At 42.3% G+C, this 24329-nt stretch overlaps 1 protein-coding gene across 2 annotated transcripts in view; it reads left to right on the plus strand.

Annotated features, from left to right (window-relative positions):
* The window catches only part of rabgap1l (RAB GTPase activating protein 1-like), a 93236-nt gene that overhangs the window by 35052 nt on the left and 33855 nt on the right, over positions 1–24329 (plus strand). For both annotated transcript variants that reach the window (XM_085376391.1, XM_085376392.1), the window contains exon 14: positions 18595–18708. In XM_085376391.1, coding sequence (XP_085232517.1) covers positions 18595–18708 — 114 coding nt within the window. The remainder of the gene's footprint in view (positions 1–18594; positions 18709–24329) is intronic.

Here is a 24329-nt window from a genome sequence, read left to right on the forward strand (position 1 = left end):
AACCTAATAAAGGTGAAAATAGTAGACATTGCTTTTGGACAGTGTGTGTGTTTCTGTGTATCGGTAGCTGCATTCACACCCTGCTGGGAGTAGTCGTCATATTTTCTCTGCTCAAAATGTTGCAGAAAGTGGAAACATGGGTTTTTACTTTAGCCGAATCATGTGATTAGCTCACACCTGCCTCAGCAAACATGGGCGACGCTTTGATGTACAAGTCGTTTTTGAAATGTTCTCAATGTGTAATAGAAAGGAAGCCGTGCACATTTATAAATAACATAAATCCAGGACCAGAGGAGGGACGATAAATCTACATCTCGTCTTCTGACTCCTTGCAGAGAAAGAATGGAATGAAAATTGCAACCTAGTGCAACACGAGTGACTCTCATCACTTCTGTAATGATGGTATATCAGCTTAAGCTCTGAGGTTGGATCCCTCTTAGTGATACACATGTGCTGATCCTTTTGACGCAGGCAGTCAGTACTGATACACCTGTGTGTACATATGGATACAGCATATCCAGCCTAAAGTTATATCTTTAGGCTACACAGCAAACGCAGTAAATGACAAACAGATGAGGTAAAGAGTCATCTGTCTGACCTCTTTATTCTCCCGACTGATCTCTGCCACAGACTAGTCGTTCTTTTACTGGATAAAACTCCTTCACGTGCTCTGTTGGTGTGAACAGATTTCATATGATAAAGTTGTCTGTCTTAAATCAGCCTTTCAGATTTATTATGCTTTTAGACTGCGAGTGAGTCTCTCACCAGCCATAAACCCTGTGTCATCACCTAGTGGACGGAGAAGCAGGAGGAGACGGAGAGCTTTCTGGAAAAAGTCTTGCCAAAGCAGCCGACTGAGAGGAATAACCGATTCGGTTGGGTCCAATGAGAAGTGCTCAGATTACGTTTGTATTACAATAATGAACCAAATATAGTTACCGCATAGAGGCAAACTGTCGCATCCAAACTGACAGTCAAGCCGTGAGCAGCTTCCCAGTCCAGGCCCACTTGATGTTCACGGCCAATGCTATATCAGGAATTCCCTTTTATTTCCACAAATGGTAGCACTTGCCTCACGTCCTCGTTCCCTTTCCATCCTGCCACTCTGCTTCTTCCGTCCCGATTGAGAAAGGACCACCTGACCCTCTTTTGAGGTGGGGAAGTCATAATTGGAGGGGAAACCAGTTCCTGTCTCTGTGCGCTAATAGCGGAGCCTCGCGGCAGTCACCAAAAGCCTTTGATGGCACAAGGAGGGGCACACTTAGACACCCACACACCAACACTCGCTCATACATCTTGTATTGCCTCCATTTCTCTTTGAAAACATGAGATCCAGCTGATAGATGACAGCTAGTCATAGCCAGCTATAGCAGTCCTCAAACTGTAATTCATCCAGTGGGAGGTTAAACCCACATCATTATTGGATTTGTTGTCATTTGGGGGGGCCAATCAAGATTCAGTCCATCAATAGTTAATCTCAAATATTTGACTAAATTATTTTTTTAAAAGTTATCTGAAGGGAAGCTAATAACAGAGGACATCCATACAATGCTTCATGGCAGTCCGTCTACCTGAATCGTTTCAGCTGCAATGACTGCTTGATTGTGTCACTCCTCCGGTGCTCTCATAGCTTCCTAAAATGGTTTTCTTGATACAGATTTTCTAAAGAGAAAATTTTAATAATAGAATAATAAGGTAAAAATATGCCGTCCTGTACTCTTCCAAACCACAGTAAAGACTACGGTGAACTTCTGTGATGTGCAGAGAGGTGCGGGCTTGGTGACTGCCACGCTTGAGAACATGTCCTTTAACTCTAACACAGATTAACTGTGAACCAAAGGAAATAAAAGAACACCCCGTGATTCAGGTGCTTGTAGAACTACCTTTAGCAGCAATAACGTGAAGTAGGGTTGGGCGATATGTAAAAAATCGCCGACAATCATCAGTCCAGTAATCGACGATGGGCGATGTATTTGTGCATGCGCAGACTTTTTGATGGGCGGAGCAATGTAATCATGCACGTTCTGATTTGCAACAAGCACTTGGGCGCACTCTGAGGAGGGGGCACTTGCTCGCAGATGAAAGAGGGTGCTGTTAAAACAGCGCTAATATTATTTTCTGTTGACTGCTTCTATTAGCTCCGTCATTATTAGCAAACTTACTCGTGGGCAAATAAATAAACCGCCCCCTGTAAACACGATCGCCGGTGGGCTCAGCCTATCATCGATAGTCGATATTCATCCAATCGCCCAACCTTAACGTGAAGTGCTGCGGACTGGACTTTGACACACCTTCAAACATCTTCAAATCATCAGATCTCCACCAACAGCTGGCGTGAGGTGTTTATGCTGTTTGATTTTCACCAAAAGCGGTGCTGTGCATTATGGACAAACAAAGTTTTGTGGTTTGTTAAGAACTTAGCAAAGCTGAGCCATGCTGCCGTGTTCTTCTAGTGTGGACGCTCTTTGCTGGCAACTCTTCCAAACAAGTCACAGTTGTTCAGGCTTTTTTCTAACTATACTGTCGCAAACTTTAACTTTTAACACGCTAACTGAGGCCTACAGATTGTGAGGCAAGCTTGTTGCAGCTGCTGCCTCTTAATTCCTGTGGAAGCAGTGAGGGTGGCCTGAGTTTCTTCAGTCATATCGAGGACAACGCTGATATATTAGAAAGCATCTGCAGCAGTGACGACATACGAGTGCCTCTCCGGTGAACGCACGTTTGAGGACGTGACATTTAATCAGAGTATTTATGTAATTGTCATGGTGACAAAATGGTCAGTGGTTCAGTTCTCACAGAGGACCTGATTCTTGTCCAAGTGCTCCAGAGCAATAAACAGAACACTTAGCTACCCACTCGTTGCAGAGTGCGCTGGATGGGAACATTGGAAATGTCTAAAATGTGGACTGACCAGCACTCTTCATCCGATGCTTTTAAGTTCACAATTCGATTCCACCTTTGGACCCGGCGAGTGCCACAGGTACACTTTTGTCCATCAGTTGATTCTTTGCTGAGAGCTTTCTCTTCCATCTCGTTTGAGTGCTTTGAGTTTCCCTGCATTTGTTTCACTGGATGAAAGTAACGATCAGCATTTCTGCAGGTTTTTTTCCACCTTTTGTATCTTAAAATCTCACCTTAGCCTTGAGCACCTGTTTATATTTGTGTGTCTGTAATGGATCTGTGATGTGTATATACTCATGCATGTATAATACCGATTAGTAATCATGTTAAAGCTTGATAAGTTTATACTGGTTAAGAAATTCAAAACAAGTTTTTACATTTTTTCAGAGAAGAAAATGTATCAATTTGTAACCAATAAAAAGCGATTGTTAAATTAAATGGAGGCTTTCTGTAAAACATGCTAACATGTAGATGAATTCTCAACTTTGGAAAAAGGATTAAAGATTTGAACAAAAACTAGGGACACTTTATTAACCACTGAATAAAAATTATAACTGATCTGATAAATACACATTAGAGTTCATTTTTATTAATTTAGTTAAATTGTTACTGTTGCAAAAATGCGAGCTAATTAAAAGTTTAGTTTTCAGATTACTGTTTGTCAACGACAGTTTATGTTGAACTTGAACGATATTTAAAACGTTGGTACTGTTGTCGCCGACATCGTCAGACAGCTGCCGCTCTCACCGCAGAAACTCTCTTCCTGTTTCAAGTGGATTTTATTGTGACAGGACGGAGCTCGTTAAGTATCGGCGTTGGAAATGCTTTAATCCATTTGTCTTATTACTGCAACGCTAAACTAACATCTGAAGAGTTTTTAAGATTTCTTTTAATACATTCTAATTTAATTTGGCATAATTTCCACTAATATTCCTCTTTTAGCTGTTCAGACACACGAAGACAAACACCTTGACAGACAGCGGAGGACAAACCTGTTTTATTGTTGCCCTCCCTGCAGACCTCAGACACTGAAGCTCTGCCAGAAAACCACTGCCAGCTTCTTTAATTCTCTCTCTAGGCATTTTATCTGAATGAAATACCATAAGCCAGTCAAACTACCCCCTTGGGCCCTCGGCATATTCCTACTCAGACCTGCAGACTTTCCCTGTGTGTCTGAGAGCCTTATCTGGACAACAGGACTGGTTGTGTTGGGCAGGTTAGTAGCGAGAGGCAGCTCGTCTCAAACCATCATTAACACGACACATAGCTTCTCTCCTTTTGTAACCAAATTATAACTGTGTATGTTTTTTATGTTACACAATTAATAATGAGTAAATATTAAGCTAAAAGTCAGATGTTGTGACAGATGGCCTGCGCAGACGTTTTGCCAGCTCTGGTTTTCGCTTGTCTCTGGTGTGTGAGGAAGCACAAAAAGCTCAGATATAATCAAACTGGTTTGCCAGTATTTGTGTTTGAAGTATGAGCCTGGAGCACTGGGAGAATGGCACAGGACATGTTAACCTTCATCTTGGTACTCCCTGGATAAACTGTGGGTCAGATTGTCATGTCTCTGTCTTGGTGTTATACAGCCTCTAACATAACACATGGAAAGGTGCGTACTATAAATGCAGGGGCAAGAAATCACACTACTCGATGTGAAACAAGTGTCTATCTTCTTTCATGGACCCACTAAGTGTTTGACCCAAGATGCCACCTCTATCATCCCCCAGGGTCTTATGTCCCCACATAAGAGGTTCAGCTGTCCTACAGTGAAAATGACAACACACAGAAAATGTCAGATACCTGGGGGATGCACCGAGCTCTCAGTGATGCAGTGTGAGAGGTAGAGAGAGGTGCGTGCCATCAGAGGGGCATCACCTACCAAATCTGTTGTTTCTAGTATAGAAACATTCCAGGCAAAGTGCCACATGACACAAGGTGCTGATGCAGTTCATCAGCTTGTGGAGGAAGTACAGCCAGCCACCTCTCACACATGGTGATATGTTTACCCAGACTGCAGTTTGGTGGTTTTCACCTCTGCAAATAAAACGTCTAACATCTACATCGATGTTTTTGTCCCCTCCCAGTACTCTGTGCCTTTACTTGTTACAGTGTTGCTCCTGTGACGCGTTTCTAATGAAGCTGAAACATGTTTATCTGCCCTGAAAATTTCTGTTTTTCAGGCTTCAAAAAGGATGAAGAAGCAATATTTAGACATACAGGCCTTTAAAGTGTACAAGGGTAACTCGAAGTATTTTCATTGTATGAATTGTATTCTTTGTCTTCGTGAAACAAATTTCCCTAATGTTTATGTCTAGTTATTTATGGGTACAAAAAAAATTACCAGGTTGGTTTGTTGCAGAGTGCCCCCTGCTGGACACTCGTATGATGGTTGAAGGGTGTTTCTGCCGTCTGTTTTTCATATTTTCCATTATATTTTTTTATTTATTGGATGATGAATGAAAATGATTTAACTGGCGAATATCTCTGCAAGTTTCATTTGCATGGCGTCATAAATCTAATGTGTTTATCCAGGATAACTCAGGTGCTTGTGACAGATCACAGATCGTCTTTGAATGACCTTAGTGATTAAATGTTGTATTTCATAGTTTTGTATTACTACTGCAGTGTCTACAATTCCATAAAAAGAATAATAAACTGCCATTACAATTTGTTATTATACATTTTATTTATATATAGATCTATATAGATAGATACAAACTATTAGACAAATTAAAGTCCTCTCATAGTATTATCATCGTATTATTTATTGTATTGTTTTATTACCTTTTATTCTGAAAGAGGGTGCTGTTAAAACAGCACTATTATTATATTTCGTTATTAGATATAAAAACAAACAACTTATTTATTACTTTAAAAAAAAATTCTGTTTCTTCATTACTTTGTCCTTTCGCTCTGGGACTGTGTGTACATAATTTCGTTCCACCTCATGTTCACATGTGATGCGAATGACAATAAAGCTCCTTGAATCCTGGTTCGGGAGCAGGAACCAGATTTATTTATTTATTTATTTATTTTTTTTAATCGTTCAACCAAAAAGCTGTTACGTGCGTCAAGTTCCAGTTGCTTTTATATTAAGCCAGCTAATGAGAGCACAGACATTGTCAAACAAGCAAAAGCTATTTTATTTGTTTATTTTTTAAATAAACTACGTTTTTGAAGTATTTCTTTATTCATAAAGAAAAAACATAAAGACGTTGATGAAAAGTCCTAATGAAGGTAAATGAAACGGAGCTGCAGTTACAGCTGTGCCAGTTTAACTGTGAGGAAAATGAAATTTAGCGTGTGCGCGCACCATGCTCGGCTTATTGAAATGCACAACCAGCCGCACCATTAAAATGCCACGGCAGCGATACAGACACAGATGAATCTGCAATCTGCCAGGCAGGCCAGCTGTTGCCCCTCCACCACCACCCACTGCCCACCCTCCAGGGAAGCCTCGAGAAACTTCCTCACCAGCAAGCAAGCACAAAGGCCTCAAGGGGAGCTGGGTTTTAATTACTGGGCTGTGTCCTCTGAATATCATATCTCACTGCATCACACGGAGGGAAACGAGGGCAAAAAAGTAATGAGGAGTGTTTGTGAAGCCAGGTACGTCCGCAGAGAGGCAGAGTCATTATTGTTTCCCGACGTCTGGCTGTGTTGTGACAAAGGGCCAATAATATGGTCTGTCTTTGCCTCGCTAACATGTACAATTAGCATCACTCTTTGGAAGCTCTCGGATACAAAATCTCGGATTAATCAGGCATTTTGGGAGTTTCTTAAATTCATTTCATTCCCTTTGTAACATTTTGAGTTTTCCTCAAACCATAAGGAAGCTCAGTGGAAACAAATGGAAACCATTCTACATTCACAGCTAAAGAAAGATGTTTGCTGAGCATCAGGCTTTATTCTGACCAGGCTTCCTGCAACCAAGAAATGGTCCCATCTTCCTTAATTAGAACAATATTTCTCATTTCATTAATACTAAAGAAGCTTTGCATGATTCAGAGTTAAAAATAATCCTGCTTATTTCATACTGGGCCTCAGCGTGTTTGATAGCTTTAGCTTCACCCTCTCTTTGCCTTCTCGCTGTAAACAGAAGGTTTGAACAGCAGGTGGGTGGGGCTGCTGTGAGGTGACATCACAGAGACCTGAGAGCAGAAAAAAGCACAGAGCCCAAGCTGAAGCCCAACCTCGTGGTTCATATGGATTCACGTAGAAGTACAGTTTACTGCACGTGTTTACAGCAACAGCACGTCTTCTGCCCTGTTTTCAGTGCCGCTCCTTCATTGAAGAAGCTCCATCCAAAGATAGAGGCCAGCTAATATTCTGCCTGTCAGTCACTCAGATTGTCTCCCTGCTTAAGTCATTTCCTCTTCCCTTTATATCTGTGCTTTAGATTCTCCACATTCTCCTTCTGTCTGGGTTTATGCTGTTAGTTTTCTCACTGCGTCTTATTCAGCTGCACAGTTTTCATTTAAAGATGTAAGTTAATAACAAATGAAATGGTGCCTCACAGTGAAACAGACATTTCTTTCAAGCAGTCTCGAGGCTCTGACTTCATATGGACCGTAGTCTGATCGGTTCCAGGGTGCAGCTCTGCAACAGACGGGCTCTTTAACACACCATCCTGCTGCTTCATGCAACAGCTGTTCCCTAATATGGTGCCGAATGCGCCGCTCCGACAGGGCAGCTCTTTCCTTTGTTGTCTCCTCGTCCCCGTTGGAGACGTCGCTGTCAAAGTCCATCAGATTTCTTTCAACGATCCTCCACCGTGGCTGGCAGAACGTTAGGATGAGGCCTTCTGAGCACAGGATCGATTACTGGACAGCGTGCAGAGATGCTAACTGTTGGGCCCGCTGGTTTAGAGACTTATTCCCGTTAACGAAGGAATGTCTTTGATCATACAGTTTGAACCAAGACAAATTTAAGTACAGTGATGGCAACATTTAACAATTTGACTGTGTTTCTGTCTTTAGTCACGTGTTTGCTGTTAAGAGCCACGGTGAAACCAGCAGGAAGAGCAGGAAGGAATTTAATTACTGTTTACTGTTTAACTTTCACCATGATTGTACTTTGCAAGATTTCTGAGAGACATTGATTAAAAAAAAAAAAGCATTTCATGTTCTGAATGTAGTCTCTAAACCGCGGTTGAGACCTGTTCGCCTCATTTTTCAGCTCTCAGTAACTCAGCTGTTGTCCAGTGTAACTGTCTTAGTTTGGCGTTTATGCCTGCGGACAGAAATAATAGATATTCAGTGCTGGAGTGCCAGGTTAGTGGTACGATCCTCTGCTTTTACCTACAGTCACCGTGTCTTGCTCACTAGCACACTGGGAACTTTAGTTTCTTATAAAAATGTTCTCTGATCTTCGTCAGTTTGAGTCACAACAAGACCAACACAAGCGCACTAAACTAACCGTTCTAGTTTATTTTGCCTTTATTGAACACACCAAGTAATCTATCACAGTCCAGGATGAGGAGAAAAGAGAAAGAAAACCTCCGAGTTCTCCTAAACCTTCTCAGTTTGCTTTCCCTCGGGCTCTGGATACCCTGCAGGCATTTAAGAAACAGACTCTTACATTTTCTCAAGAAGATTGCACACAACTAATCTAACAAGAAAACGGGATTTTGTTTTCACGTAGCCAAATCGGACTCGTAGCTTTTTAATCAGACATTCCCAGAATTATTGATGAGCAGAAAGGAACGTCGTTCTAGTCCTTGTGTGTGTGACCGAGGTTGTTACTGAAGCCAGCGAGCCTGCACTGAAGTATGAAGGCTTTTGTTTTAAGATAAGATAAGATAGAACTTTATTAATCCCTCGGGTGGGTTCCTCTGGGAAATTCGATTTCCAAAAAAGCACAGCAACGACAGAAGTTACAGTGTTATACACACACATATATATATATATATATATATATATATATATATATATATATATATATATATATATATATATATATATATATATATATATATATATATATATAATACAGAGACAATATAAATAAAATATACGAAGGGGATAAATAGAATAAATAGGAATAAAAATAAAAATACAAGTGAATTGCACATTTCAAGTATTGAGTCTATTGCACTGTTGACTATTTACAAAAGTATTGCACAAAAGGTATTGCACAAGGTATTGTACAGTGAGGTGCAGAGGCACTACAGCTTAGTTGTTCCCCCCTCCTTTGTCCTCCTGTCTCCCCTCCCTCTCCCCTCCAGAGAGGAGTTAAACAGTCTGATGGCGTGTGGGACAAAGGAGTTTTTAAGTCTGTTAGTTCTTGTCTTTGGGAGAAGCAACCTGTCACTGAACAGACTCTTCTGGTTGTTAATGGCCGTGTGCAGAGGATGCCCAGCATTGTCCATAATGTCCATCAGTTTCTTTAATGTCCTTTTCTCTGCCACTGTCACCAGAGTGTCCAGCTTCATGCCGACCACAGAGCTAGCCTTCCTGATCAGTTTCTCCAGCCTGGATGAGTCCTTCTTTGCTGTGCTGCTCCCCCAGCACACCACAGCATAGAAAAGTACTCCAGCAACCACCGACTGGTAAAACATCCTCAGGAGCTTCCTGCAGATGTTAAAAGACCTCAGCCTCCTGAGGAAGTACAGTCGGCTTTGGGCTTTTTTATACAGGTGCTCTGTGTTGCATGACCAGTCCAGTTTATTGTCCACCCACAGCCCGAGGTACTTGTACTCGTTGACCACCTCCACCTCCTCCCCCTCTATCTGAACCGGCAGTGGACCTGCTCTAGACCTCCCGAAGTCCACAACCAGTTCCTTAGTCTTTGAGGTGTTGAGTTGCAGGTGGTTTGTGTGACTCCATGCGACAAAGTTCCTCACCAGACTTCTGTACTCCTCTTCCTGATCATCCCAGATACACCCCATGATGGCCGTGTCATCTGCAAACTTCTGAATATGGCATAATTCAGAGTTGTAGCAGAAGTCAGAGGTGTACAGGGTGAAGAGAAGAGGGGACAGCACAGTTCCCTGTGGTGCTCCTGTGCTGCTGACCACTGTGTCAGACGTGATGTCCTTCAGCCTGACGTACTGTGGTCTGTCGGTGAGGTAGTCGGAGATCCAAGCCACCAGGCAGGGGTCCACCTCCATCCTGTTCAGTTTTTCTTGAAGCATACAGGGCCGGATGGTATTAAAGGCACTGGAAAAGTCAAGAAACAGGATCCTGACCGTGCCTTTTCCCCCATCCAGGTGTGAGTGGGCTCTGTGTAGGAGGTACAGGATGGCATCCTCCACTCCGACACCCGCCTTGTATGCAAACTGTAGTGGGTCCTGGGCATGTTGTACCTGTGGTCGGAGGAGGTTGAGGAAGAGCCGCTCTAGAGTCTTCATAAGATGTGACGTCAGTGCCACCGGTCGGAAGTCATTCAGCTCATTGGGCCGGTTCCTTTTGGGGACCGGGACGATGCAGGATGTCTTCCATAGGGCGGGCACTCTCCCCAGTCGCAGACTGAGGTTGAAGACTCGTTGTAGCGGTTTTGTTCTTGAATGAAGGTCAGACTGGATTTTATGAGAAACTTTCATGTTTTATTATTAGTTATGCAAGAAATCGTGTTACAGTAACTGACTCTCACACGTTGTGGTATAAATGCACACACACCTCACATCTACCTTTCAGTTTTATTCTGCACGTATGTAAATGATTTATGTCGACCTCGCTGATTGAGCCGATATCCATCTAGTGCACCGCCTTGAAATTATTACATCTCCTTTAATGACTGTGCACCAAATACATCCAATATGTGCATATTTAAGGTAAATAAAATACAGTAAAAGGGTATAAATTACATTTCTGACTTGCAGCCATCTTGTAGTTTTATTGTATAAATATGGAGGGATATTTACATTTGAATCTTTCTGTAATTATTCTCTGCACACATTTTCAGTTCACACGCAGCCTTCATAGCTGCTTCCAGCGCCACCTCTGATTGGCCAGGCTGTCACTTTAGGGCTTAGTGGGCTCTGAGTGTTCAGCTGTCTAAACCCAGCATATTTGGCTTCTGCCTCATCGGTTTAACAAAGCGTGGCTGCCTCTGAGTCGAGGGGTTCACCAGCCAGCACCCGTGGGCTCCTTCCACACCCGGGAGTTGCATAACACTGTCAGAAAAGGAGGGTTACTTGAGAGCTCGCTGCTCTGTAGAACAGTATAATAAGGATGGAGCTGCTTCTGAGATTCTGCATTTACATTTCTACATGTAGAGCATTTAACTGCCACTTTTATCCAAAGAGCCTGACAGTGTGAGAGCAGGTAGGTGGTTCATTATTTCGCTCAAGGACATTTTGACAGGATTTTGTGCTGTTGATGGACAGACTGACTCATGCTTCTGAAGCGAACTGTTGAAGTACTGACCTTGTCATTTTTATAGCCTTACTTCGCTTTGTTCTAACATGCCTCATGTTCAGAAATGATCCGAGGCTCCTCGGTGCCGCAGAAAACCCCACAAAGCCGATTGGTCTGTTCATGGGGCCACGTCGTTCGTTGGTGAGCGACTAATGGAGTCGCTGGCTTCTGCGCCGATGCCTTCCACGATAAGTTTGTTCATACTGTTGGGAAAAAATAATGTAGTTCTAGATCTAACTCAAGTGGCAGAGTAGGGTCCATTTTCTTGCATTGCGATATCAAATAAGCCGTGTTGACACACATGACGGCATTTGTCAAGGTCACGACCCAGTATGCCTAAAGGTCCCCCGGCTTCATTCTTCCCCTCTGACGAGACGCGAGGGGAAGCCCAGACCAGGGAAGCTAACCTGTCAACCACATTTAAGACAAAGTGTGGTGTCAACTCGGTCACCCGGCTCCTGAATCATTAGTTTTCAACCATGGCAGGTGTTTGCTTATGTTACCTTCGAGTGTAAAATGAAGGCCCAGCTCCCATGGCTGTAATTAACATTTAAAACATCCCCCATTAAGCAGCTGCCCTTTTACTGCTTTGCTCCCTAAAGCCATAGAAGTAGTTAAGGATCAGTCATTAAAGTCTGCTCTTTTTTTTTTCTTCTTTCATGTATCTTCATGTATTTGTTCTTTAACTACTACCTACCATCCCTTTTGCTCCAGTGATGTTTTAGCAGATACTATACACAGAGTTAAATGATTATTTCACTTTTTCTCATATTTATAATCAGTTCGTTTAATGCTGATAACCACGTTGTTACCTGGGCAACATTCAAAACGACCACATTGTTTTCTGATTTATAATACATAAGTTCATTAGACTGATGAACCTGGTTCTGCAGGAGGTTTCTTCCTGTTAAAAGGGAGTTTTTCCTTCCTACTGTTGCCAAAGTGCTGCTCATAGAGCGTCATACAATGTGTGTTATTGTAGGGTCTACCTTACAATACAAAGCACCTTGAGGCGACTGTTGTTGTGATTTGATGCTGTATAAATAAAATTGAATTGAACTGAATGTGTTATTCAGCACCTTTAATCAGGTAAATGTCCTTGTGCAGTTCTTACTTTGACTTTCTTTTGTTCTGTCTTTGCTCCGTATCAGAGAAGGTACTTTTTCATTTTTCACTGTTATTGGGCTGTTTCAGTGTCCACCTCTTTAGATGCAGGGCGATGCCTACAGAAGCAGAAAAATCCGTATTTATTAGTTTTTGGTTGCAGTCATAGAACCAAAATTATGAAGGAAAGCTATCGTCAGAAGTGGATACTCGAGGCTTAAAGGCCACGTTTATGTTACAGTTCATCCGAAGCGCTGACAGTTTTTACTGGATGGACTAAAAACCCATTTAAAGTGCTTACAACTAAATTTGTGTATTAAATAATGATTTGAACACACTTGTTTATATGTCACAGTTGAGCATGAAAGTGTGTTTCTCACAGAGGAAAGCCTCCAGAGCTGCTTCCATCAGTCAGCTTTGTGTGGCTAATGAAACGCTGGTGGATGTAGACAGATGTGGAGGTTGAGTGCAGGTTTGGACATATCAGCAGTTTTTATTTTTAGCCGTGCGTGTTAAGTAGGTAACCTGTTGGAGAGGTCTGAGTAATGGACTGTCTGCCCAACGAGCCCCCAGGCTGCGATTACAGAAGCCTGTTGTTCTTCTCCGGGTACTTGTATCGCTCCCCTCGCTTTAAACCTCTTTCTCGACTTCTGTCTCATCTGTCTCTGCTTGTTTATCCATCTTGATCTCTCCCCGTGCCGTTCTGCAGTGCTTTCTGCTTCTCTTGTTCTTCTCTCGTTAGTCTTTTCTCTTTTTGGTCTTGTTTTCTACCTTTAGTCAGCTTTAAACCCACCAAGGGGCACAAAAATGAAGCGTTGCATGGACACGGTAGTGTTGAATCAGGACATCAGGTCATGTGACGTCTGTTTGTTTTTGCGTGGTGTCAGAAGACGAGTCTGTTTGGTGGGTGTTGTTTGCTGCTCTGACGGCTGCCCCCCCCCCCAATGATTACGCCTATATTACTGCATTTCTGTTTTCAACAGGCTTTACTGATGAACTGACCATTTCAGGCTCACTAACTCTCTCCTGTGGAGCAGCTCACAAACTTGTGCATGTTCTGATTTCCCCAGAAATCCTTTCTTCTACCTGTTGTGTACACGAACATCTGCAGTCGCCTTCCTTTTTGGGTTACTGGAGGATTACCCGTGGCTAAGAATAGCTTTGACTTTTCTTCAGATGGTGCTCCCACCTTGGTCTTATCGCAGCCGCAGATCCTTCGTCCTACTGTTGCCCCTGTCTGGTAGCTAACAATCACTAGCAGCCTTCTGGATCCCCCTCATTGTCTTTTCTGTTCCTTCTCCTGTGGCAGCTGTAAAAAGATATTCGAGCTAAAGGCGCTTTGGATTGTGGCGATTGCGGTGGCGATGCTGTGCACGCTGCTTCTGTCCGCGCTACACTCGTTGATAACGTCCAGCTCTCTGGTGACCTCGGATGACCCCGAGGTGCCAAAGTGTGCTGGGCTCTCTCCCATGTGGGGAAACACTTTGGGATTTTCCCCATTAGGCATAAAGCATGCCAGTGAAATACATAACAGGTATATAACCACAGTCACCCTGCTTATTGTTACGATTCTAGTTTCCTGGAAGGTTTGATGACCATTAATGTTTATGCTACTGTGAGGAATGAGTGGCCTTTCCTCATTGGCTGAGCCACAACTTTGCATTTCATAGAAAAGTAAACCGGCACATAAAGATGTGGACGGTCAGTATTGGAGAAAAGGTTTGTCTTGTATTTTTGCATAGTAACACCGTACTGCTGAAATAGCTTTGCACAGTTGCTCTCTGCACTGAAAATGACAGAAGATGACTCAAATATTTAGGTGGCCATGTGGAGGTGGAGAGGGATAGAAAAGCAAGGAAATGAGGTAGAAAAGAAGACAAAAGAGATCATAGAAAGCAGGAGGAAATAGAGAAAGCAATAGAAGCGAGGTTACAGTGTGAGATGAAGTGGAAAGTACAATATGGAAATAGAAAATGGGAGAAGATAAGCTTGAAAAGCGAACAAAGGAGGAAAGAATTCAAGGAGAGGAGGAAACTGGAGAGAAGAGGAAGAAAGGATATAAACAAGAAGGAAGGACATTAAGCTGCTTAGAGGACGTCCTGCCTTTTTTCTTTTTTTGGTGTTTTTTGAGTAATGAGGCTGTTAATTAGCAGAGGCATGCATGGTTTATTAAATCAAACTGTTTACAACTTTCACTGTCAAGCAGATTCCTGCTGGTCCATGATGATGCTGCAGTGGTAATTACAGTGTCATAAATGGGTTTATTAATCCTGATGGAGTAACTACGAAAATATTCCATTAATAATTACCCTATAATTATTTTAAAGGTTGTTTTTAACAAACGAAGTTGATGTCTAGTCTTTCTGTGACTGTACTTCAAGAAGACAGAGAAGGAATGCAGCATAAAAACACCAACAAGTTTCCTCACGCTGTTATTAATTTACCCATGTAATCTTAATGTGTTGACATAATTGGTTTAGGCTACACCAGGTCGAGGTATCAAACCTTCACAACTTTGCAGACGTTCCTAAAGAGCAGCATCGTTTTAAATATTTTTCCAGCTTGGTCCCATATCACACACTCCCTCCTCTACAGAGCTCATTAAAGCGTTACGCTCGGCTGTGCCAGCGGCTTCCATCAAACGCGTGTGTGGTTCATGTATGTTTGGGCATTTTCACTCATTTAACAGAAGACTGTTGTAGGATACGAGCCTCATAATAAGCAGACAGTTACGATTAGCTCATTGATGACTTTAATTTAGTGTTGTAGTTATAAATTCACTGTAATGTGGTGCGTAACTGTGTTTCTAGTGATTTTCCAACATTAGCCAACTCATTCTTTGTAGTGAATGACTTAAAGTCTGGCATGACTTTATTCTCTACATTTTAAATTGCAAAACAGAACGAACATTAAAAACCATCTGCAGCTCAACAGCTGTATGAAGGTTTGACGCCCCGGGCGACTCGAGGCAGGAGCAAAATCTTTATATAAATAACTGTTTTTTTTATTGTAAACTATTATAGATGGATGAAGTCTGATATTCGGCCCCTGGCCAGTGTTAAACCAAAGCCTTTGCATTTACATAGTAATGCATCATAAATGTTATGATGACACTGCAAAACTCTGTTTGCTTTGTTTCGTTTAATGTTGTATCACCAGCTTAATGTGTAAGTTAGTCTGTAGGCACTACAGTATATCTGTTATGCTTGTTGAATCAGCAGCCATCATAAAAACCATTCTAACCAGTATAGAGAGCTGTGTAAATCAGCTCGCATTGTAGAAGACTGCTTTTCCTCTTTGAGGTACTTTCAATTCAATTTTTATTGAATTTATATAGCGCCAAATCACAACAGCAGTCGCCTCAAGGCACTTTATATTGTACAGTAGATCCTACCATAATAGATACAGAGAAAAACCCAACAATCATATGACCCCCTATGAGCAAGCACTTTGGCGACAGTGGGAAGGAAAAACTCCCTTTTAACAGGAAGAACCTTCGGCAGCATAACTAAGGGAGGATTCAGGGTCACCTGGTCCAGCCCTAACTATATGCTTTAGCAAAAAGGAAAGTTTGAAGCCTAATCTTGAAAGTAGAGATAGTGTCTGTCTCCTGAATCCAAACTGGAAGCTGGTTCCACAGAAGAGGGGCCTGAAAACTGAAGGCTCTGCCTCCCATTCTACTTTTAAATACTCTAGGAACAACAAGTAGGCCTGCAGAGCGAGAGCGAAGTGCTCTAATAGGGTGATATGGTACTACAAGGTCATTAAGATAAGATGGGGCCTGATTATTTAAGAGCTTGTATGTGAGGAGCAGGATTTTGAATTCTGGATTTAACAGGAAGCCAAAACAGGAGAAATCTGCTCTCTCTTTCTAGTCCCTGTCAGGACTCTTGCTGCAGCATTTTGGATCAGCTGAAGGCTTTTCAGCGAGTTTTTAGGACTTCCTGATAATAATGAATTAGTCGTCCAGCCTGGAAGTAATAAATGCATGAACTAGTTTTTCAGCGTCACTCTGAGACAGGATATTTCTAACTTTAGAGATGTTGCACACATGGAAGAAAGCAGTCTTACATATTTGTTTAATATGAGCGTTGAAGGACATGTCCTGGTCAAAAATGACTCCAAGGTTCCTCACAGCGTTACTGGAGGCCAAGGTAATGCCATCCAGAGTAAGAATCTGCTTAGATACCATATTTCTAAGCTTTTCAGGGCCGAGTACAATAACCTCAGTTTGATCTGAATTAAGAAGCAGAAAGTTAGCGGCCATCCAGGTCTTTATGTCTTTAAGACATTCCTGCAGTTTAACTCATTGGTGTGTGTTATCTGGCTTCATGGACAGATAGAGCTGGGTGTCATCAGCATAGCAGTGAAAATGTATGCTATGTCTTCTAATGATGCTGCCTAAGGGAAGCATGTATAATGTAAACAGAATTGGTCCTAGCACTGAACCCTGTGGAACTCCATAACTAACCTCAGTGTGTGAAGAGGACTCTCCATTTACATGCACAAACTGGAGTCTATTAGATAGATATGATACAAACCACTGCAGTGCAGTACCTGTAATACCTACAGCATGTTCTAATCGCTCTAATAGGATATTATGGTCGACAGTATCGAACGCTGCACTGAGGTCTAGCAGGACAAGCACAGAGATGAGTCCACTGTCAGAGGCCATAAGAAGATCATTTGTAACCTTCACTAAAGCTGTTTCTGTGCTGTGATGAGCTCTGAAACCTGACTGAAACTCTTCAAATAAGCCATTCCTCTGCAGATGATCTGTTAGCTGTTTGACAACTACTCTTTCAAGGATGTTTGATATGAAAGGAAGGTTGGAGATTGGCCTATAATTAGCTAAGACTGCTGGGTCTAGAGATGCTTTTTGAGTAAAGGTTTAACTACAGCCAGCTTGAAGGCCTGTGGTACATAGCTGATTATTAGAGATAGGTTGATCGTATTTAAGATCGAAGCATTAATTAATGGCAGGACTTCTTTGAGCATTTTGTAGGAATGGGGTCTAAAAGACACGTTGATGGTTTGGAGGAAGTAATTATTGAAGTTAACTCAGAAAGATCAATTGGAGAAAAAGAGTCTAACTTAACATCAATGGTACTAAGAGTAGCTGTAGATAATATTACATCTGTGGGATGATTACTGGTAATTTTTCCTCTAATGATAAAAATGTTATTAGTGAAGAAGTTCATGAAGTCATTACTAGTTAACGTTAAAGGGATGGTTGGCTCAACAGAGCTCTGACTGTTTGTCAGCCTGGCTACAGAGCTGAAGAGAAACCTGGGGTTGTTCTTATTGTCTTCAATCAGTGATGAATAGTAAGATGTTCTGGCTTTGCGGAGGGCTTTCTTATAAAGCAGCAAACTATTTCTCCAGGCTAAATGATGATCCTCTAAATTTGTGACACGCCATTTCCTCTCCAGATTACGAGTCATCTGCTTTAGGCTACGTGCTTGAGAATTATACCACGGAGTCAGGTACTTCTGATTAGAGACCTTAGTTTTCACAGGAGCTACAGTATCCAGAGTCGTACGTAGTGAGGACTTAACTTAAAATCTTAACTACTGTCACGAAAGGAAAAACTCAAAGTTTTATTCTTTATTTTTCTCTCTGTTTGTGTCTGTGATGCACACAAATGCACATCAAGGCCGACCAGGCTCAGCGCTGGTTTATCTTCAGCTTACAGTGAGTTGTTGGAGAACACTCTGCTTCCAGTCCTCCCTCGGCTGTGTTTGCAGTGTGTGTGTGTGAGTGAGAGGGGGGGAAGTGACATAGCACGTTGTCTGTGTGTGTATGCTTGTTTGTGAGTGAGAAGCACATTGCAAAATAAGCAGCCGTGCTCGGTGTGTGTGTGCACTGCAGTGCTGTGGATTAGACTGTGCAGACGAAGCGACTGGAGCCCGGGGAGGGCTGTTGCAGGAGAAAAGAGGGAAGACTAATACACAAACACAGTGACATGTTGGTTTGTTTCGTACCTGTGAACTGATACTGTCAGTTCTGACTTGAGCACAGTACGTTGCCTCCTTTTCCACTGCATCCACTTCTTTTCCATTTCCAAAGGGTGAAAAGATGAAAATGTCCTGAACTCCTGCATGCTGACCCAGTAAAATCCCCCTTTCCACTGTACCGTACCACAGATGTGGTATAGGTTTTTCTGGGGGTATAAACACTTGACTTGGCATGTGTGTAAAGAGCATTTATTTCATTTATGTTGCAGGACTCGGCACAGGAAAGTGTCATCACCCGTGACATCCACCGCACTTTTCCTGCACACGACTACTTCAAAGACTCTGATGGAGACGGACAGGACTCGCTGTACAAGATCTGCAAGGTAAGCCTGACACGTGACAGTAATAAGATCCAGATATCATTATCATTATTATAAAATAAGCTCTTGGTTACAGTAGTGTGGTACTTTGCCTTCTTTATGGCAGAATTGTTGTAAGCGCTAAGCTAAGAGTTAATTCTTGTATGTGTGGTAAAACTAACCTGTTCCTGGAAGGCCGGCCATCATTTTTAATAATCTTTTTGGTCTGGCATGGCTTAGTAGGAATTAGCTTGGCATTTCAATCTGGCTCCACAGTAAATGATTGACAGTGCACACTGAGGCATCGACACCAACCCTTCCTACACGTGACCTACTGGACATACGCACCACTCTGTGGACGGTCATTGATCTTTTCTTCCAATTTCAAAAGTGGAAAAACACAGTGGCTGTTATGTAGGTGGGAGATTTCTTCATATTGCCAACCAAAAATGATTTTTGAGTATGAAAGTCGAGGCGATAAGTAAGCCGTATAATTGCAAAATACTTGAGACTTGTTAAGACAACGAGACAAAACGTTGCAGCCTTTGTTCGACATAATCGGGGATAAACCGCAGAGTTGAAAGGATGTTGGGGCATGCCCTACATGCATGTGTTTTTCATACAACAATATAATGTAAGTTCCAAAAGTAATACAGTAAAATCTTACCTCCATCCATGCATACACGTAAAATATTTAACAGGGAATAGCCACAAATGGACACCCCTGTAATACGGCTTTGCCTTCTCTCAGTTAAAATGATAGAGTCCCCAGTGGACTTGGGTCCTGAGGTAATTCTCTGTGAAATAACACGGTGCAGACAAAAGCCAAGGTCGTATAAATCCAATCTTAATCTCTGACTGTCCTCCTCTTAGCCTGATTGCAGCTGTGTGCTCATCCAAGATGTTTATGCATAGATGTATTTACCCAACTTTACTCGGGTCCATAGTTTGTTGTACAAAGACGCAGTTTTTGTAGTTTTGCCTCTGTACACCACCACGGGCTTTAGACCTGTTCCCATGATGCATCATCACAAATGAAGCAGATATAATGTCTGAAGTTGATTCAAAGTGTTGAATTAGGTTCTTATAGCTTCTCAGTGGACTTTAAAATGAGACTCAAAGATTGATTTTCATGGTTATCAAGAACAGTTTGGAGGAGGTGGGGCCATCAAGTCTGTAATCAGGAGGAGTGTTCGTTCAGCTAAAGCAGGGGTGTCCAACTCCAGGCCTCGAGGGCCGGGGTCCTGCAGGTTTTAGATCTCACCCTGGGTCAACACACCTGAATCACATGATGAGTTCATCACCAGGCCTCTGGAGAACTTCAGGACATTTAAGGCTACGTCCACACGTACCCGGGTATTTTTGAAAACGCAGATTTTTCTATGCGTTTGCACCTTTCGTCCACACGTAAACGGCGTTTTCAGTCACTGAAAACGGAGATTTTTAAACTCCTGCCAGGGTGTAAATTTTTGAAAACTCAGTTTTTGCGTTTACGTGTGGACGAGAAAAACGGAGAAAACGCAGCGTCAAAGGCGTGCGCATTTTTTGACGTCACACTGTGCGCCACGTTATTGTTTCGGTGTAATTAATTTCTACAATGGCGGACTTACACAAAATACCATTACTGTTAATTTTACTGTCTGCAGTGTTTAAATGCTTACATATACACACAGGACTCTGCTTCTATGCGCCATCTTTGTTTACACTTTCCCACCCAGGCTGACTTCTGATTGGCCAACATTTCTACACGGATAGGAATATAGCGCCACCTGCTGCTTTGGCGTGTTGCTAGCAGCGTTTTCCTTCGTTTTTGGCTTTTACGTGTGGACGGGATTTTTTTTTTTTTTTTTTAAAAACGAAAACGGAAAATCTCAGTTTTCAAAAATACCCATGTACGTGTGGACGTAGCCTAAATCAGCTGTGTTGGATCAAGGACACATCTAAAACCTGCAGAACACCGGGACTCGAGGCCTGGGGTTGGACACCGCTCATCTAAACACAGAGGGTAAAGAAGTTTGTGCAAACTGTCAGTTAGAAGTTAGACTTGACTCTAAACCTCTTAAAACAGCCTGCCCGACTGAAAATTGTCTGTAATTTCCAAATGATTAATGGAAAATTTAGATTTAACAACCTGGTGTGGCGTGTCCAAAAAATCGGGCTCTAAGTATATATAACCAACAGATGTATGACAAACACAGAAACAATGACAGATGACGCTAATGTAAGATGTAACCGAATGATATGGAAGAAAATTTTAAGGACAAGTCTCAGAAATGCTCATCATGCAAAATATCTGACGTTCTTCATGAAACAGTGTTACACAGTTACACTTCTCCTGAAGGGCTGTGCTGCAATATAAAGTGGAATCTGAGGTATTTCAGTATTCTGTGTGTTAACATAAAGATTTTGTCGATCTGATTCTTGGTTTTGGGTAAATATGAAATGAGTTTGGTTATTTCTGACCACAGAGGAAAATAAGACGGCTTATCTAAAGCGTATACGCTAAATAACGATGTGGATAAGGCCTCGTGCTGCACCCACACTGGTATGTTTTGCCTTTAAAATCAAAACTAGGTTTAGAGGGAGGAAGAAGAACTCCATGTGTTTTCCTGGCACTGCAGAAGTAGAGTATGGTTGGTCAGCGCTTTGGGAGAACCTGTCAGGAAGGTTTAACATCCAGTCTGGACCCAACTAGGTCAGTGGCGAGCTAGCCTTCATTTGTATGCAAATCCATGTAGATTTGCTGCTGATAAGGTTGGTTGGATCTTCGGGCATGAGCGGGTTACAGGCACAGAGGATCCAGCACAAAGTTTCTCTTCCTCTTTCTATCCTACTCAGTAATAAGCCTAACCTTTATTCTCCAGGGAAGGACGTCGTCTCTCCCTAGTTATCGTCAGTTTCAGTCAGTTTGACTGAAGCTATGATATAAAACGCCCAACATTTACTGTTGCGCTGAGCGTGCCCTCTGGAGAAGATTGAGGTTAACGAGCTAGTGCTGGGATTCAAAGCTTTCAGATGCTGGATACAGGAATAAGGGAATATTTTCTGTTTCCATGGAAATGGGACTTTAACCAAGAGAGGGGAAAGTTAACATGGTATCATGTAAGCATGGCTCATCAGCCAGATTAATGCGGTGTGTTTGTGTGCACATGTTTTTCAGGATATTAGTTTTTGTTCGGGTGATGGATACTCTGATCAGAGTTTGCTCCTCTTCTAAAGTTGCTTCTTTCCTGAAATGAAAACAACAATTTAAACTCATTGGAGCTTCAGACTGTTTGCCAGCAGTGAGGCAACCACACACACATTATGACTTTTATACTATGATTATCAACACATTTCCACCATTGTATACTTCACACGTTAGAACAGAAAAATCTGCTCGTTCGATATTAGGATTCGAGCATACTTCGTAGACGGCAATAATCCCTCTGATCCTATTATCTGCTCAGGCTAACAAATTTAGATTTCACCCACCAGGACCTCCCCCATCCATCTGTCAGCGTGCACTTCTCCCAGCCGAGTAGGGGACGTGTGAATGCCACACTCCATCAAGCATGTCAGCTTGTAGATTACGCTCCAGACAGCTCCACAAGACTTCCCCATTACCTCCACATCAAACCCCAAATTAGCTGAACCGATCAGCTGTGGAGCTCTGGACGTCCACGCTCATTTTTCAGGTGTGGAAACGGGGCGACAGTCTTTGAACCCAATGTTTGACTGCTCCTGTAGTCAGTGTCCAGCCAGCGAATGAGCATCCTGCTAAAATATCGGTGGAAGATATTGAACCGTTACCGTCCTTTTGAGTGATTATAAGAAAACAGGTTTAAAGAGTGTTTCATGGACTTGTAGTTCCCCTCGCGCTTCACCAGCCGAGCAGCTGCTTAATAAAGGGGAGCTTACGCAGTTCTGGGGCTGCTGGCCTCTCAAACATTGAGCTTTCATGTCACTTAAGCACACTTGCTTATAAGCAAAGAGTGCAAGGTGATTGATATTAAAATAGACGCGGTGCCCCTCTTACTGCAGGTGTTGGGATCACACCTGTGTTAGTGCCGGTCTTCCCGTACACGTGTAAGCAAACCAGAATGTAAGCTGTCCAATCGCTCTTTTCGCTCGAGTGTAATTGTTTTAAGTCACTTCTTGTTTACACGGTGAAAAGCCTGTCTATTGGCTCATTAGCATGATTGGTGGGGTGTGTCAGCTACCAACAGAGACATTGCCTCTCCCGAATGGTCATCTGAAGGTTATTCTCCTGGATCAGTCACTTTAGTGACTAACTAGCCAGCTCTCATATCTACTGTAAGACATGTTTTGCATTTTGTGGAAGAAACACTGAAGAATTTCTTCAGATTTGGCACAAACACTCACAAAGGTCAAAGGTGCACGCTGACCTCACATAAGATGTTATTAAGCCACCGTGCAAGATTTACAGTAATGGTGACAGAATTTTACATAAATGTAAAATGATAAAGTCATTTATAATTAGGGGAAAGACATCCATACAACAGTGACTGCAGCCGGTGGGTCGTCTCTCTTTCTGTGGGTTTTGTTTCTCAGCCTGTGAAATGAGTTTGAGCACTCTTTTGGACAACACCAGCTGGTTCAGGTTTAATACAATATGACCTTAAATGTGCAGAGCCAGTTTGAAATGACAGTTTTATGCAATCCAGACTATTATATACTCCGCCCTCGTTTGAGAACAGGCAGGATTCTCATTCGCTCTTAAGTTATTGGTAAATGAAAGAGATTCTAGTATTTTAAAGCTGCTCATGCATTTTGGATGTATAGAGTTAAGTTTGGGGGGTTTAGCTCAGCAAAACTGTAATGCCGTGTATACATGCTGGTGTTCTGAGACTAACTGGAGATGAGCAAGGCACCAAGCTTTGAAGATGAAGTGGTGTATGATTATTTGTTAAGTGTTTTCACTAAAACCAAATGTTACCAGTCCATGTAGTCACAAGAAACACACTTTTCAGGACAACTCGGTTATACTTCAGCGTCGTCCTGTAGCTCTGCTTATGTGTATTTTAACCTACACTTGTGAGTTAGGTACAACTTCCCCCCTTTTGTCTTTTATTATTTGTGGCATAGATTCAAAAAGGTGCTGGAAACATGATATGATAGCCTCGCGTAGTTGCTGCAGATTTCTCAGCTGGAAAATCCATCAGATTGGTTCATTGTGGTCATGTGGGAATGGACGCGGGCAGCAACGATTCTCTGTGGTGTTTAAATGATGTTCAGTTAGTACCAAGAAAATACACCCCACACCATCACCAGCCTGAACCGCTGATACAAATCAGGATCCAGTCTTTCATGTTTTTACTCTAAATTGTGACGCTACCATCTGAATGCTGCGGCAGAGACTCTTCAGACCAGCCAGCCTTTTTCCAGTTTTCTGTTGTCCAGTTTGTGGGTTCCTTTGCTGTGAGCTTGCAAAGTTTGGTAATAGATAGCAGTTGTCAGCAGATCTTATTAGGTTTCCTGATTTACCTGGATAATAAAAGGGAACACGGATTTTTGTTTTTAAGCCTGAATATAAATAAAGTCTTAACCATCCAGCAATGTCACAGAAACCCTCATAGCGGCGTCCAGTCGATTGCAAAGATGATATACTCTTATCAGTTCCAGTGTGCCTGGTTAACACCTGG

Source organism: Diplotaxodon limnothrissa, linkage group LG17 (genome assembly GCF_057381915.1).
Source record: "Diplotaxodon limnothrissa isolate DT_005_m linkage group LG17, D_limnothrissa_male_GT1.1, whole genome shotgun sequence".
Taxonomy (NCBI): domain Eukaryota; kingdom Metazoa; phylum Chordata; class Actinopteri; order Cichliformes; family Cichlidae; genus Diplotaxodon; species Diplotaxodon limnothrissa.